Source organism: Falco punctatus, assembly GCF_963210335.1.
Source record: "Falco punctatus genome assembly, chromosome: 2".
NCBI classification, from domain to species: Eukaryota; Metazoa; Chordata; class Aves; order Falconiformes; family Falconidae; genus Falco; species Falco punctatus.
In genome coordinates this window covers 54655092-54673414 of record NC_137581.1, presented here as the reverse complement: position 1 = coordinate 54673414, position 18323 = coordinate 54655092, and the positions used below count along the sequence as shown (strand labels likewise).

The following is an 18323-nucleotide window of genomic DNA, read 5'->3' as shown; positions in this document are numbered from 1 at the left end:
CACTAAAAAAAAACCAACAAACAAACACCAAACAAACAAACAAAATAAAGAAATGGAGCACCTCTGCTCCCTCCCTCCTTTGCATCCTATTCATCCAAATCCTTGTATGAAAGGATGAAAGCACTCTCCCACTCTTTTTCCATTCTCACAGGGCTTTAACTAAGTGAAAGATCTTAATACCTAACACAATGAATGCCAAGTGACTCAAGCAATGATAGAAGTACTCCATTCATGCTTCATGCATCTTCCAGTAACAGTCCCTTCTCCAACAATTCATCCTACTCTGTCCTCTCTCTGGTTCTTTGGGTCAGGTTTTTGCTAGCCTCACTACTTCTACCTAGAGCTGCGTATTTGGACTCTAAAGCCACACACTGCTGCCTTCACAAAAGACTAACGAAAACCAAAACACAAATCAATGTAGCGTCTACTGGGCAAGAGAAATGGTTGTTCTGGGTTCAAATGCTGCTACCACAAATATCAACACTTCATCCAAAATGTTACCTCTGCTACTTGATATCACCAGAAAAATGAAATTTACATAAGAGTAGCTCAAAAAGAAACATTTCCTGAAAACAGGAAACTTAATGTTGAACTAAAAAGAACCTACAGGAAATGTACACAGGACCAGACAGGAGCCACCCTGGCTGTGCCCATCAGTTAGCATTGTCAGACTTCTGGTAGGATAACTGCACGGAAAGATTCTTTCCCTAATGTTATGCTCCGCTTCTTAAAAAAGAATTCTGTTTAAGAAAGCCATTTTAGTTTTCTGTATTAATTACTGCTTATAGATAGGCTCCTGAAGCAAAACTCCAAAGTCATAAGGGATACCATAACTCAAAAACGAATCGCAGACATATGACGTAAGAACTGTAACGAGGCATTCACAGACGGTATTTTGCCAGATCTGGAGCACTTCTACATATGTCCATATTGTCACAACCACAGCAGTATCCATGTACGTCCTCACACTATACCATATTACAGTCTGATACCCAAATGTGCAAAAGCCTCATCCCGTGTGTTGACTTCCCTCCAAGACAAGTCAGGTGTGTGTCCCTGTAGACTCCAGTATGTTAGAACCTCAACACACAAGTCAGAGGGATGTGGCAAAAAAATACCAGAGAAACATGTGGCTACCACCACAGACATGGCCAGAGCTACAGCTACAGAGACAGACAAAGAATCTGTTTCTGGCAACAGAGAGGTCTAGCTTTTGACTTAGAGGGCAGGTTATATTACCTACTGCTTAGTCAAGCATCAGGCTTGAACTAATTGGACTCCCCAAACAGTAGGATTAGTGTGCCTGACTTAGCTTTTGATCTTCCTGACATATATGAACTGAGCCCTGCGTAGTTTTTTATTGTGCATATGTTTGCATTCATGTGTGTTTGCACATGTGTTTTTCAGATGGGGCCCATAAAACAAAGTTTCAGCCTGGTTTGCAAATACCCATCGCAGTAATGTGCAGCTTCCCTAGCTCCTTCAGTGCTTAAATGTGACTTTGAATTCGCTCTACGTAAAAGCCACAATTTTACCCCTGCACGCACATACATGCACACGCACAGATACGACTGTGTTACTCTGTAAGCATGCCTCGTTTAATTAACAGCCCTACAAGGCACCTGTTAAAAGCAGTCGAGACTTCCCCCTATTTCAGGAGATTTGCCCTGCTATTTTAAACCCAACAGGTCAGTGAGCAGGTCCGAGGCTCCATTGTTAGTCAAGCACCTGTAGAAATGCTTCTTTTGGGATGAGGGGAAAAAAAAAAAAAAAAAAAAAACAACCACAACAACCCAGCTCGAGATGCCTGTACCCTTTACATCTGCTGCTCAGCTGGAGATGCAGTTAAAAGGCCATTAGAAGTGCAAGGTGACAGACCTCACAGGCTAGACGAGCCGGAGAGCAATTTGTTGTTTGCATGAGAAGCATCAGCCCTTGCTGCTTCTTTATGACGGAGGGAAAGCAGCCCCTGTCCTGAGCCCTGAAAACCAAGGCCAGGACAGGCAGCCGGTGGGTCTCCATCACCGGGCTGGCGCTGTGCTGTAGAGCCTCCTCCTGGGCACCCAGCTTTCTACAGCGGGCTGGCGGGACATGGACCCTTCCAGCGTGATTAACAACCCCTGACTCTGCTCGGCGGAGACTCGCTCCGCCAGGCGTGGCGGCAGGGCCCGAATCGCAGCCGCCCTTGCATTCCACGGGAGCGCCGGCGCCTGCACCGCAGCACCTGCTCCAAACGCTGCGCGTCCGCTGTGCTTTGCAATCGCTCCACAGAATAAACTGCCACTGCTTCACTTTGCGGGAAGGAAAAGGTCACGTTAACCGAAAGAAGCTCATCAGAGAGAGCTGGTGGTCTTTGTGTCAGCCTCCTGTATTGAGAGCTAAAAAAAATTCTTAATAGGGAAGCTTATTTTTTTGGAAGCGCGCAGGGGCTCCGGAGCAATCAACAGTGATGAAAGCAAACCTTAGTTTCAGTTGGTTTCAGACTGTTTTTACATACAGAGGAATAAAGTGATAAGAATTTTACCAGGCATATGTTTTCCTGCCATCTGCAGCACATTTTAAATTCCTTTTGCATCTTGTAATGTATTCTCTCTCTTTAGCAAAAGAACTAGTCTGTCTTTAAACACCAAGCTTTATACGCTGCTCTTAGAAATTTGTAGAGAAGTGTTAATTCTTTTATACATATTTAAGCTGCTAAAATAATTACGCCTGCTAGTATGAACAGTTGAAACCATGGGATGAAGGTTCCCTTCCCAGGGAGGCAGCACCCATTAACCAGGTACGAAGGGGAGCATACAGTCATAGTTCACTGAAAATGTAATTTCATTTTGCTAGTAATGGGAGTGCTGATACTTTGATACTGTAATGGAGTTTTAAGCACCAAGCTTGTTATTTCAACTAGAAACTTTAATGTAATTATGCATTTTTACTTTACTAAGCAGAAAGGAAGATTAGTATGCATAGTTTTCTTACATGTATTGTGGGGAATAACATGAAGATCTCTGAGTGATACTGCAAGATGCTCAAGTCATTCAAAAGAAATGGCAGGTGGTAATTTTAAAGACAAATTACCCAGAAAAGCTTTTATTGTTGATCACTTGTTACAAGATTTGCCATTTGCAAGTAATTGTACATTCAGCTGAAACTGACCTTTTATGAGAGCCAAGTGGTAATATAAATGAAATGAATATATTCTTTATTGCAGTAATATAAAAAGAATGGCCTGAGCTTTTAACATAGTGCTTGACCTCTCTGGTGTCTGAACACCACCTAATCTCAGGAGAATTTCACAATAGCATATGATGAAATAACAAGTTTAACACATTAGCACTTAGGAATATAGAAAACCTTATAGCTTTAGGTTTGTTTTTTTGATTACAAATCAGACTGACAACAGAAAGAAAAAGATTATTCGAGTGCAATACACTGAAATTCATCATTACACTAATTATTAAAGCATATTGCCTTCTCTATTTTGAAGTCCCTCTTTCCAAGATACTCTACCATCAGGAAGTCACACTGGAAAACTCCAGATGCTGAGATTTAAAACTCTCAGTCAAAAATTACTCATTTATAAGTGTTAAGAACATGCTATTTCTTCTCTAAAGGCCCTCATCTTACAAAGAGCACCTTTAGGTTTAGATGTACATACCCTAAGCTGTGTTCCCTCTAATGGCATCAGTCACATACAAACCAGTAAGTATGTACAAAAGTGACAGCAAAGCCAGGTCTCAGGAAAGCTGTACTTCCTCCTAGCTAAATGCACGTACTGGTTTATTAGCACACACCATTCACTCACAACAGGAAAACAAGGGAGGCCATAAGGGGAGGTGACCAGAGAGCCTCCTGAAGCTGCAGTTACTGAAATCACACACAGAGGTGTGAAGCAGTCATACACAATGTGGATGATACCACTACAACAGCGCTAAAACAAGAAAAGTACAAAGTTTACATGAAATTCCATGTCCATCTTTACTGTTGTCACTGAGGTCAGGAGTGAATTAATCTCTAATGACCCAACTCAGATTTCACAAACTTGAGTTGATTATATTACTGATTGCAGTAAGGCTATTCCTTTTTTTTAAACACTCCAGAGACAAAGACACAAAGTGCCTGTGAATCCCCATTTGCCTCCTGGTCTACAGCCACTTTCTTCACACAACTCTCGGTGACAGCCGCAGAGAAACAGTAGAAGATGGCATTAATTAACAACTGCTTTGATACAACTCCTCAGTTAGGAGGATTTTCTGCTGTTCTCCTGTCAACCTATCATTACATTTTAGAGCTACTTACAGGAAAGCAAAACATTCCAAAAGGGCACCTTGGGAACATCTGACATGGCCTAATAGCTCAATTGCATGAGTGACTGCTGAGTTTATTTTTATTATTATTATTACCACTTTAGAGCTACAAGCAACTGTGTTATGTTTGCTAGCTTTCTTCAGTCAACGCCTCTGTATTATGGCAGTATGAAGGCCATTCATCAAAGCACAATTTCAAGTGACTCCTGACCTTCAAAATGAAGGGTTTGCTTCTGCTTTCATTTCAGTTACTTTCACTATGGTGTCTCTGTGTTGCCAGAATCTCACCCCATTTATCATTTGCACAGGAGAACAAAGCTCACTAACTTCTTACGCAGTATTTAAAATTAAAAATCTTTACAGTTGGATGCTTTACCAGGACACTTCTAGTCTTTCTCTAAATACACTATTATTCAGTATCTAGCAAAAAAAAAAAAAAAAAAAAAAAACAAAAAAACCAAAAAAGCAACAAACCCAAACAAAACCACAACCCACAAAAATGCACACCCTTCACCTTTCAAAATCTCTAGATCACCTGGAAGTGGAAAGGCACAAATCAAACACACCCATTATTTTTAAACAGCCAGACATTCAGTTTAACTCAGAAAATTCTGAGACAAGGACATGTTCCACCTTTAGCTTTGATGTTTCATTTTCATGGCTTCCCCTATGATGCTATAAGTTTTTTAAATCATGGTTGGAGTTACACAAGTATTGCTAACAGATATGTGCTGTGATTTTTCTCTTTTGTATTGACTTTCAGGTGACAGATTTTCCTACAGCAAAATATTTCCTACAAAGTCCTCAGAAGCTCCACTCGGTGCTTGTGAATGCTGGGTCACGGCGACTTGAGTCTGACAGCTCAACTCCTCTTCACGTGCAGGACACACCACAGCAGCTCTGTGAGAGGGCAGATTTTGCACGGATAGCCCAGCTACACCACAAGCTACTGCTACCCACCCTGCATGTGACTGATGCACAGAATCAAGCCCATAGCAGCATATTATGTATACTTCAAATTTTCTTCCTCCTTTCATTCCCAGGCAAAGTTCCCTCACTGAGGACTTACTCTGACAACCTGTGTTGGAAACCAGCTTTATATACTTACTCCAATGTAGGCCACAGCACCACAATTTGGTGATCAGACAAGATATCAGACACAGCAGGCTGATTACAAATAACGTCTATAAAATCACATTGAACAATTCAGCATTGTTGTAAAAGCATAGCAGACAACTGTAATCACCTTATCACCAACTTCAACACATTTCACGTGCCACAAAATACCGTAGGAAAAGCTTGCCTTACTGTGCAAAACCTACAGCTTTTTAAACCTCTAACATCTACCTTCTCCATTCAAAAATGAGTGCCAGTACAAATAATTTTACAGAAGTTATCTAAAAAGCTCCATTCAGCAGAGGGGTATCTCTGTGTCTATAGCCTCTCTAAAGGGATTCTTCAGCTCTTTGCATCAGCACAGACATGCTTTGCATCAGTACATACACACTGACTCTTCAGTTTATCAAGTTTCAAGAGTCCTAGCTAGAAAGTAGCTTTTAAACTAATAACAAATGAAAACATACGACTACTGTTAAATCAGAATACATAAACCATACTGTGTGTTACTATTTTCCATCATATTATCAAGCCACTGATGCACAATCTTTTGAAAACACAATGTTTGTTCAGAAATACAACTGTAATTAAAGTTGTTTGAACTCTTTAAAACATAAGGCATTTGACAGACTAGACTTCTTTCATAAAAGTAACAAATTGCTTCCTTAACCAAGTCAGTATGGTGGAAAAAGACTGAGAAAAAAAAAATGCTGTGAAACGTGGACACTGATTGCTTTAGTTAAACTTCCAACATTGCACCGGGTTGCAAATACACAGCTTTCACATTAACAAGAGCACATGCTGCATGAACAGTTACTACACGACCTCTCAGCACTGTACAAGAGCAGCATACTCCGAAAAATACCTTAAAGCAATTCTAGTCTTCCAACAACAGAGTAACTTGAATAGCTACACACAGAACTGCTCAAAAGTTGATACACCAACTAGCAACAAGACATATAAACCACAAAAAAAAACCAAACCACAACTTTTAATAGAAGTTTAGAAAAAATAACGCATATGTGCATAAACCATATACTTCTTAACCGTAAAAGTAGATTATATTATACTTTAAAAGCTTAGCAGGAAACTGAAGAGTAATTTTGGACTGAACTACTGTTAAATATTTAACTACTAGGAGTCCTTCTGTGCTGATACATGTTAGCAGAAACTTGCAAATGCTGGGATTACTTACAAATTGCACTAGCAACTTTGCACTGTACATCCAGAAAACAAATGAGAAAACATAACTTCTCTGTGAGCTGAAAGCAACAAGTGTTTACCAAAAGTTACTAGAAGTCTGAAATTCACAGGATTTTTATTTTTATTTTTTTTTACATGGGACAGGGCATATCCCACCACTCTGTCTCAAAGAGATGGAGTAACAGTGGGCGAAGGGAAAGCATGACTGCATATTCAAAGGATCTGTGGCTCATAGGAGAGATTCCATGATTTGATATAACTGCTGAGCAACCTGAAGATCTTTTTTTTAAAAAAAAAAAAAAAAAAAAAGCACTGAAAGACCAGAGAATCAGTGAGCCTGAGGGACAATGGTGCCTGTGGACAGTTACACCCACAGGTCCTTTACTCTTCTGCCACGGGTGAGACCTATGTGTCAGAAGGAACCAAGGTGGCTACGCAGAGGTCTGGTCTGCTCTGCACTGGCAACGTGGAAGAACCTTCCCCATATTTTTGTGAACGGCATCCTCGCTGTCCTGACATTTTCCACATTTATCATTCCTCTTGTAAAGTGCTAAATACTGCACAGTGAAAAACTGTGGCTTTATTTCACCTCAAGGAAGATAAATCTACTGCTTCCAACTTTAAAAAGGAAGCAAGCAAACCTAATTCACTCTACAAACTGCAGCACCTAACAGCAAAGTGCCAATGGCAAAGCAGAAATCTTCCTTGAGGGCTCAAGCAGCCCAATTTAAGCAGCCCGAGCTCATGCCTTCCCCTTCATTTCTCTCTTTCTGTCGTGCTCTCCGACTGCTAAAGGATTATCTGCCCCGGACATATTTTTATTCAGTCAGTCCCAAAGATGCAACAGGGATAACATTGAAGGGAAAAGCAGGAAAATATAACTACAACAAAAAAACAACCCCAACACCTTCCTAGGCAGATGAGATATAACCTGTTGTAGGCATGTTTCAGCAGAAGGAAGAGCTAAGTCACAGGCTGCTGGGGTCTCGAGCGGCGGAGCGGCGGGGGTGTTGGGGCGGCGGAGGGGGGGGGGGGGGGGCTCTCCCCAGCAGCCGATGCCTCGGCTCGATTCGGGCTGCAGCGCAGCCGCCCGGCTGCGCCCACAAGGGGCGAGCTGCCCGGCCGGGGGTGCGCGGCTGCGCTGGCCCCTTCCCAGGGGCGCATCGCTCCCGGGGCCGCGGCGGTGGCGGCGTCCGGGAGGGCAGCCGGGCTGCCTTCCTCCTCCTCCTCCGCCTCCCTTACGCCCCGTCCCCGCTGGCGGAGGGCAAAGTTATCTCCCCCGCACCCGGCGGCAGCGGGGGCGGCAGCCACTGCGGAACCGCTTGCTGCCTCTCGCGGCCCGGTTGCAACTCTCAAGAAGTTTCTGCCGGCGAACACAGCCGCGGCTGAGCCTCGCCCGCGCCCCCCTCTTTTCCCCCGTTACTCCCCCCCCCCCTTAATCCCCCCTTTAGTTTTTACGTTTATTTATCATTTATGCGCCCACGCGCGCCCCGCCGGGAAGCCACTGGGTGCCACCGGGGCCGGCAGAGCCGCTCCGCGCCGCGCAGACAACGCGGCGATTCACGGCCCCGCTTCCGCGGGGAGTGCGCGCCGCCGCCCCCCCCCCGCGCCGCCCGGCCCCTACCTGCGATCTCCTGGTAGGGTACGCTGGCCAGGCTGAAGCCCTTGGCGCTGTACGCCTGCCGCACCTCGCCGCAGCTCCGCGCCTTGCCCTCAGCCCCCGCGGCCTCGGACGCCAGCAGCAGCAGGAGCAGCGGCAGCAGCAGCCCCGGCAGGGCGCAGCGCCGCGCAGCCCCCTGCGCCGCCGGCATGGCGCGGCGCGCAAGTCCCGCGCCGCCGCCGCGCCGCCGCGCCGCCGCGCCCCCCGGCTGCGGGGGCGGCGGCCCAGGAGCCCCCCGGCCGCCGAGGCAAACTTTTGAGAGGCGGGGGGGAGATGGGCGCGCACACACACACATGCGCGCACGGCGGGGGCAGGAGAGCGGCAGCCTTGGCCCCCCAGCTCCTCCAAATGCAAAGCGCTCTCGCCGCCCCGCCAAAAAAAAAAAAAAAAAAAAAAGAAAAAAAAAAAGAAAAGGAGGGGGGGAGTGGAAAGGGAAAGGGGAAAGAAAAAGGAAAAAAAGAGATAAAAATCTAGCTGTAGGTTGTGAAGACTGAAACCGCGGGCGCGTTGCTGCGAGCGGAGTCCCGGGCCAGCGGCAGCGCGATGAGCTGTGCCTGCCGCCTCTGCGAGGCTGGAGGTGGTGGGAAAAGCAGCCGGCGTGGGGATGGACTGGACAGCGGCTCTGTGCGTGCCTGTGTGCCTGTGTGTGTGTCTGCGTGTGCATGCGTGTGGTGCACTGGATGCGTGTGCCTGTATTTACGGGATCCGGGGAAACCTCTGCTCCGCGCAGCGCTGGAGCAGCCTCCTGAGCCACGCAGGGAGAAATTCTGGAGACAGACACAGCGAGGGAGAGAGACACACACGCGCGCGCACACACACACACACACACACTCACAGAAACGTGCTACACGTTGCATCGCCGAAATACGGGAGCAGAAAGCAAATCCTGGCGTGGATCGCTGTTTGCTGGCAGAAGGAAGGAAAAGCACCCACAGCCCCCAAAAGTTCCCCCTCACCACGGATCCAGCTGCTCCGAGCCCCGAAATCACAAATTGCCTGGTAGTGGGAAGTCAGAGAAGGTACTCTTTGGCAGGCGGTATTGCTCTGTGTAATGCCATGATTGGGGTGGACCCCATAAAAACCTTTTAAAATTAATTGTTGTTTGTTGCACACGTAAATACCCAAGCTGAAGAGCTGGAACCAGGATGAGTCCATCTTCTAAAGGAGAGAGAAGGAAGGATGATTCTGTGCATCAGACAAAGAATGAGGAGGAAACAAGGAAGGCTCGTCCTTGACCCAGGTAATTTGTGCCACCCTAAGAGAGGAGAGCAGGGGACAACCCCATAAATTCTCTCTTGCAAATGAGTACTTGCAAAGAACTGAATGGGGGAAGTTGAGAAAATTCCTGCAAGGTGAATTCAGTCTCTGTTTAGAGAGAGAGAGAGGAAAATATTCTATTTTTCAGTATATGATAGTAAAACCCAAAGTTTCTTTTTAGAGGATTTATTGCAGTGCTTTATATTACTATAGAGAAGTGTGATGTTTTGTTCAAAAGTATAAGACAGAGGTGTCAGGCCCAGGATGAGGTGAAGAAGGCCAACAGAAGAGATAAAAGACCTTCAGCTGGGAGAGTCACTTATCAGTGAGGAGCCATAGAGCAGTATCATGACACTGTCCTCATTCAAGATGCATTCAAATTAGACCAAAATTATTAGGTGCCAATACTGGTGCAGTGTTACATTAACTGCAGTGTTAGTTTTGGGTCTGGGCCAGTGTACGCAGCCTGGTCCCACCTGACGTTGTGTGTTCCCTTAGCCTTCCTTACCATTTTCCCTCTTCCATCCTCTCACTTCTTCTCTCCCCTTTTCCTTGCCAACTCAGTGATGATACCCTGACACTGCTCGTGTACATGGCAGAGAAACAGCAATTGTATGTGCAGCCTTTGCCCTCCCCCTTCCTAGCAAAATTCCTCCATGTGCAGGAATGTGCATGAATGTGCAAGGGGTGGGATGGGGGGGGGGGGAGCGGGGGGCAGGCAGGAAGGGGTTAGTGAGTCATGGATCTTATTAGACTGCTGCAATCTGCTCAAAAAGATGGGGTTAGCACCTGTCCCTCCAACCTACCCCTAAGGTGTGATGTCTCTAGGGGACAGGTGCCAGGTCCCAGTGAGATCACTTTTTAAGGCAAAGGTATAGGAGGGAGGTAAAGAAAAAGGAGACATTTCCGTCCTTTCCCCTAGTCCACCAGCCATTTAAATCTCCATAGACTTGCTACCTCGCAAGATTTAATTATATACCATAATCCTTGCTAGCACTAGTTTGGGGAAGTTGGGAGCTCGTGGGTAGGTATTGTAACAGCATCAGGCACTGTCACCCAGCCTCATCTCCTGGAGGGCAGGGTGGAAGTCTCTGAGGATAGCAACCCACAAATAGAGAACTCCTACAAATAATAAGCCTTCAGTATGTGTTAGCGACCCCATATTAATGGAAAGTTAAGCAAGGTCTGTATGTTTACTGTGTGGAAAAGTTTGGCAGATCTGTCTGTAAGATCTCACTGTATGAAAGGTACATATAGTTCACCCGAAGATAGGATCAGGAGTGTTACAAATGTTACACATATCTCATTTTTTCTGGATTGCTCCAGCTTTCCTCTACATTGTGGTCAAAGCAGAGAATTAGCTTACCGTGTACCAAGCATGACAGACTCCCCCACAATCCAATCTTCTTCAACACTTCTCCAACCCACAGGAAAGTTATTTGACACAAATTCAAAGATGCAAATGAGAAAATCAGCAAACTGATTTGAAGTGCAGATATCATCATAAAATAGCAAAAGAGATTCTGTGATTAAGTCAGGAGCACATTTAGGTAATAATGTTTTAAGAAAATTGTAAACTTGATAAAAAATGTGGGGCTTATTCATCCTGCGTTTTTTTGCAAATACCGGTTGAATTCATACCATTGGCATATGATAGCACTTTTACTTAAGGTGATGACAGCATGATATGACCTTTATATAACATGGGCAACCTGCTATGGGAAAATCAGGTTTATTTCCATCCTTGAACCCTGCCTCAGACAAAAATGGCCCGGTAGCTGGTTGCATTGTAGTCCTGTGTGTTGAAGGAACACCTTACTTTCCCAAGAGCTCATGTTTAAACACAGGTATTTCTACCGCTCCAACAAAACTCCTACTCATCACATGGGAGAATCATTGTGTGTTCTCAGTACATATGTAATTAATTTTGTACAAAGTGGAAAAGCTCCAAAGAAAGCCCAGGTCAGAACACACTCAAAGTCAGTGGCTTTAGCAATCCCTCAGAAACATAACACCTTCTGCCAGGGAACTCATAGGCACAAGCTAAAAGCTCTCCTATTTCAGGACCCACACGATTAAGCTATTTGAGGTGGACACACCATAGTCATCCTTTTTTCAGCTGTACCTTAAAACCTGTAAGCAGTATGTTTCACAGCTCATGAAAATACCTCTTTAATTTGTTCTTTCAGGAGGAGGCACAAGTGACCACTGGTTGCTGAACTAGAAACAATTTAACGTATATAAGATGGTGAATAAAGTCCTCCTTCCCTGTCTTGACATGGTGATTATTCTCTTCCAGGTTCAAGTGCTCTCTGGCAGAGACGGACTTGATTCTGAGTTGCCACATATCATTCAGTGCTCAAAGCTCTAAGTTGTTGGGTAAAAGGCTGGCTTTTCCTACATTAATTTTGTGAAGCAACACATTCAATTTATTTGCATAAGCACCAAAATGAAAAATTTTATTTTAGTGGAACATTTTAATCACCAGAGAATGTTTTTTCTTCTTTTGCATTTCTGTGGAAAGAAATAATAGCACTTAAAAAAATATTTTTAATAATTTTGCTTGCTTGGCAGTCAGACTGAAAATCAATCATTTACCTTCTTGGAGAGCTCCCTCCACTGAACACATTCAATGTACTAACATGAGATGATTGCTTAGAATGAAGATTTTGCAATACATCTACTGGCCAAGTTTACCACAAGTGGGCCTTTTATTTCCAAGTTATTCCAAATAAAAGGTGTTCATTCGTATCAAGTTCTACTGATTGATTTTTTTTGCAAACTTTTTCCTAAACTTGTGCCAGAAGTGTGGAAGACAAATGATTTTTAACCTTTGTTTCCAAATACTTCTATAAAAAAATGGATTAAAAGTAATCATTCACACCCCATCATAATAAAAACGTCAAAGCAAAGTGGAGCAGCAGCCAACGTTAATTCCTTCAACCACTGGAACACTCTGCCCCCATGGCTGAGACAGTTTTATGGTGTGCAGTAAAGGAGCTATGGAATCTCTAAACAATATGGACAAAAATAAATATTAAATTGCTACGTCATTTGCCAAGCAGCCATCATCTTGAGCTCAGAATGATTCAAGGACATGGTGGAAAAACACATTGTTGTGGATTTTAAACAGTATAACGTGTAGTACATAGGCATGAGATTGAAATTCTACAGGGAAGTGTTGCTCATTTGTTTTCATGTTTTTGCGTTATTTCCCTTTAGAAACAGGATAAATGATGTTACGTTGAAAGATAGACTGATTTATTTATCAGGTGTTATCAAAAAACTCATTGATGTCATGGGTATTAAGGGGACTGCATAGACAAAAACATCTTTCACGTGGCTTGACAATAAAGCTTTGGCAAATGTCAAAATGCTCTATAACTCCACAAAAAAAAAAAAAAACAAAAAAAACCCACCTGACTTCTAGATTCATTGTTAATCTATGTGTGCTGTAGATTTGCAGCTTTCACATAATGGATTTCTAGCAAGAAGGTTTCATGGGTTGAGGCAATAATCGGCGAGATTCTCGGATGTCCAATAGAATTATTGCTGGTGAAGTGACTCTGATGTTTCAGTTATTTCTGCAGGTGAAGGACTGCTTCTGTTCATTTAGCCCCTGTCTGCACCACCAGGCTCTGGAGCACTGCAGAAGCTGTAGCTCTCGGGGAGGGAGGGCTGGTAGGATCCTGCCTTCATCTTCAGGGGAGGTCCACCCCCATACAGGTTTCCAGTGCATTTTTTTAGAGCACAGAAGACATTCTTGATATTGAGGACCAAGTTGCCCCCACTCCAAGCTGTACGCTCCAAAAGAGAAGTCTGAACATGCTCCTTTTTTTCCTAAACCTTTGTGAACAAATGTGAAGAAATTAAATGAAGAAAATGTTCTTATTCTAGATCTACAGTGTCTTCTCCAGGTGGGTGTGATTCTTTAAAAGCCCAGAAATCATTAATTGTATGGTGATGAGGTAACACTCTGAATGAAACTGAGCTGTGAGTTTGTCCCAGTAAAACTTCCCAAAGACCAAAGACCAGTTCAAGGAAGGCATACGTTGCAGTATCAATAGGTCCCTTTTAACTGTTTTTTCACGTTGCGTCCATAGCCTTCATAGAAAAACTTTCTCCACACAGCACAAACTGTTCTTCCTTATCACTCTATGTTAGAAGGGAGGACATTTGGTTTTTTCTTTGCACTTACGGTATTTGCTGCAAAATTAATGCAAAGCCCAGTTCTTTCCGAAAAGTAAGCTCTAGAGGCACAGGTGTGAAGAACTCGTCTTGCTCTTGAAGTTGTGCTCAAAATAGAATTGTCAACACAGCTGCTAGATAAGTCCTCTTAGAAAAGGTTTTCAGACTCATGGCCAAGAAAACAGACCTGCTAAATATACAGAATAATGAAATACAACTAGCTTTCTTTCCTCTGAAAATGCTCAGAGACAGAAGGTAAAAAAAAATGATCTAAGATTCCATATGCTCACTTACGCATAATATAGGAGGATTAGGCTCCCATAAAAAAGGTTTATAAGTGGTAATCAGTGATATCATATTAATTATAAGCAGTAGTGGTTGCTCTTGAAATCTGCAGGCTATGCTATTTTGGTCAAATAGCGGCATTTTATTTTAGCTGTTCATTTTATGAAACCTTTTGTGAAGAAATGCTAGAAGTTTATGCATAGCAACTGAATGGGTAAGTGGAAATGCCTGGGCTTTGCAGCAACAGTACGTGAAGGCTGGACAGAACCGTTGTTCCTTTTAGGTGAGGATTACAGCAAACAATCCAGGGCTGTTGTTCATAATAATAATATTTTTTTAAATATATTTTTCTATTTATTTAAGGTAGTGTCATTTAACCTGCTTTTAATAAAAACAATGGACCACACTGGCACTGTCTCTTAAATAAAAAGCCTACAGAAAGTATTTTTAAGACCATAACTTTTCATTTCAATAAGCAATGAATCCATCAGACTGAAGTGCACATATATAGACAAATTCTGTTCTTATGCTCAATTTCACTGAAGTCCAAAACATTTTTAAAGCTTGAATAAATGTTGGCAAAGTTCCAAAATCCAACTATTTCTATATTGGTGTCAATCTTACACTGACCAAGAAATACCATTTTAAATATTATGTGCTGCCTCTTTTGTGCTGTTATGATGCTTTCCTTCTAAGTGACTCCAGCTCAGGCAGGAATTTAACATTATATTAGATCTTTCCAGAAAAAATGCCATTTTTCATAAGAACAGATATATACAAGATCAGGTTCATTTTCAAACATATACTTTTATGAATCTGTTCCTCTCTAGTTAATCCATGGATATGATGCAACATCTGTTCTGATTCAAGAAGATTACATTAAAGATTCCTAGAAATGGCTAAGCATCTTTTTATTATTTTTTTTTGTACCATCTTACTATCATTAGAAAGTAACAAGTAAAACAAAAAAATGACTTGATATATAAAGTCAAAGAAAAACATTAATTTCCAAACAGCATTTAGACTGTACATTTATATTTTTGACAAGCATTATTACTTTTAAACATGCATATATAAAATGCCAAACTACAGATTATATTGTAACAATATTGCAGAGTTGAAAATACTTAATATGCAATAGATTGTCACTAGAAAATCTAGCTCTATTTAGATCATAGGCCTGAGTAATACAAATGTCAACAGGTGTCCATCGGTGACAATTTTCATTCATTATCAATTTGCAGTATCTTTTTTATTTATTTATTTTTTATTCTGTTCAGCTGAAAGTTGAGGCAGTGTTATGCAATAGACAACATTATTTTTGGTAGAAAAGTACAGTCCAATATATGCATTAAAGCTTTGAATGTAAGGTTTATCATTTTTAAATTATAATTTCCAAGCAATGTGTTTAAAAGTATACGATATGTTCTCTGACAAAGATCAAAGGGCTTAATATATTTTGTAAATTACAGCTATAATGATTCCATTTGCAAAAGATGTAATTTACTGGTCTGTTTTCATAATGAATGGGAGCCTAACGAATCACACAAGCTTATACATTCAGCAAAAATACGAGACATCTTAGACTTGACTTGGAATGTGCGCTATGATAATAGCTAAGATTTTATTGGAGACTAAATTTTCTTTTCATTTCTTGGCATGCTTGCCTTGTCAGCTTTCTTGAGTGATTTAGTTTTCTAAAACAAAATATCTTTTAAGGAATATCAGCGAATGAAGTGTACAAGGAGGTTGCAATGGTGCATTCGTTCCTGTGAGCATGCAAGTGTACTGGAAGGCTGTGAGAAAGGAAATGCCAGGTGTAGAGGAATGGAGGCAGTGGGTTGATTAGCATTGCTAACAGTGGGTTGATCGACATGGATGATGTGCAGCTGTAGCTTGTCCCGCTACATGATTAAATAGCCCTGAGGATAGTGGGAGAGGGGGTCAGGTGGAGGAAGAGCATTGTGGTCTGATCTCTGGAGGAAGGACATATAGCCCAGACAGCAGAATCTGACCGATGGTAAAAGCCTTGTTGTAGCCTACTGGTTTGTTTGTGCTGCAACAATTGGTGCCCCGTGTGAGGCTGACTGAGTTGGACTCTGACTACAGCAGCTGAGCTCTTAGGTAAAGATGGGCAAGAAAACTTGTGTAAGGATTAAAGGAAAATACACCTCATACACAATTATATAATTCATTTTTTTCTTGGCTTTTTTAATAGAATGACATCATCACCTTTATGTCATGGGGTGGGCATGGTATGCCTCATAATCAAAATAGAGTGTTGTATAGAATTGATAATTTGTTCTCTCCTCTATGGATGTTTTAATAGAGATTTGCATGGGTTCATAGAGAAACTAGATAGGCTGATGCTAAAGAAATTAGCTGACAATTGCTAAATACACAGAATTGACCTGGCTTGGGAATAACATGAGCAACCAGTTGCTCAAGATGACAGATTATATGTCTGTGCTATTCTGTACTTTCTGTTAGCATGTGCTTTGGGCCACTGGCAGAGAAGGAGCAGCCTGCTAGGTCTACCCTTCAGTCAAAGCCGTTACAGCCATTTGTATGTTACATTCTTAATTTGGTTTTAATCTTATGTACCTTGAACAAAAAATAACCTAAATATAAAGTAAATGTTTATCTCTTTGGGTCTGGAAAAACATATCAGTTTCTGAAGTGCATTCAGTGAATTCAGATCTTTAGCAGTAAGCAGGGCAGGCCCCCCATAAATGTGCATGTCTTGTAAATACCTCCTAAACCCCCAGTTTACCAACCATGCACTGCAAGTTTTGCAAAGATTGTAAAAAAAATTTTGGTTTTACACTTCCCACAATCAGGACAGCAGGAATTACCATATTCTGCAAGATCACTGGCTGGACAAACACAGTATCATCCTTTTAAGAGTATGTTCTGCTTCACAGGGAAGCACAGCCCCTCCCTCGCTGCCTCCCTCCCACCTTTCCCTCCCAGTAAGCCCCCCTGACTTGCTACTGAGTGATATTCTATGGGAGGGAAATTTTTTTCAGTCCCAGCAGTATTTTCTAGTTTGATTCAACACGGCTCATGTCCATTTGACCTTTAAATGGCAAAACTGATAAAATTTTATTAATATCAGTGTAAAAGTCTTTGGGTATTTTTATCTTCAGGAGACTAAATTCCACACATTTAATTGAGTAAAAGGATCACTCCTCCTAGGGACAGGAAAGATCACAGAACCCCTCTTCTATATTTGCCCACCTACTGTTCAGAAAAATACCTGTCTGCTACAGCCTTAAGTTCATGTTCAGCAAGCTACAAATCCAAGCTTAGGGGGGGAAAAAAAACCTCTGTTTTTTCATGAGACGTTTACCCCACTTCCTTCAGGAGACTTCTTTGCAGTTATTACAAAAGAAAGGGCTGTATTCTTTTAACAATACTCATGTTCAGGGAGTTCTGTTGATTTACAATTTTGATAGAGAAAAAATCAGCTATGGGTATTGATCTGTTCTTATTCAGTTCTTTGTTGGTTAATTTTGTGGCAACTAGCTTTTCCTGTACTCCTTTACTACTGCTTTGTAGTTCCCAGCATTACCTTTAACTCTTCTGTTAGGTATCATATTCAGCCTCCCTCCAATCTTCAGACAGTAGCTGGCTTTAATTATAAAATGTGTATTTGTTAAGTAACTCAGATGCTTTATTTTCATTTCCAGGCTCACAGGGTTTAGGAGAATGCCTCTTTCTCTGGAGATTATTTTCATTACCCCACCATGAACCCTTCATCAAGATGCTTCAGTGTATCTTCCTTTGATACTTTTTACCTCTGTCAGCAAAATTATCGTTAGTATAATCATATCACCACCTTTCTTTATTTTCCCCCAAAAGCTCAGAGTTTTAATCTTAAGATTTCTAAAAAGTGCTAGGAGTGGGAAGGGAAGCAGACTATTTGCAAAAAGCAAGAAAAAAAAACAAGTGGGACGCTTTCTTTTCCCACTACAAGTACTTCTTTGCAGTTTCCTCTGCAGCAACTACAAGATTGTGATTCTTAAAAAAAAAAAAAATCAGTTCCAAAGCAGGTAAAACACGGTGGAGTGACTGTGGGGACTCAGCAAAGGTGTGCGTGTTTGTGGAGGATCCAGCAGCCCACCTGCTCCTCATGCATGGCTTGTTCTCCAGTGATACCTAAGAAGCATATGACCCTGTGGGCATGTGCGGTGTTGCAGGTGGCCAGCTGCATCCAGGCAGCCTTTGAAAGACCATTTGCCTAATCTGACAAGCTGCAGATAACTGACTACACATTTCCATTATCTGATAGTCTTAGGGTGGTGTCTTTG

At 42.3% G+C, this 18323-nt stretch overlaps 1 protein-coding gene across 1 annotated transcript in view; it reads right to left on the bottom strand.

Moving 5' to 3' along the window:
• The window catches only part of GPC6 (glypican 6), a 776212-nt gene extending 765979 nt beyond the window's left edge, over positions 1-10233 (bottom strand). The window contains exon 1 of the mRNA XM_080375732.1: positions 8245-10233. Coding sequence (XP_080231858.1) covers positions 8245-8944 — 700 coding nt within the window. The 5' untranslated portion in view covers positions 8945-10233. The remainder of the gene's footprint in view (positions 1-8244) is intronic.
• Positions 10234-18323: the final 8090 nt, after the last annotated feature.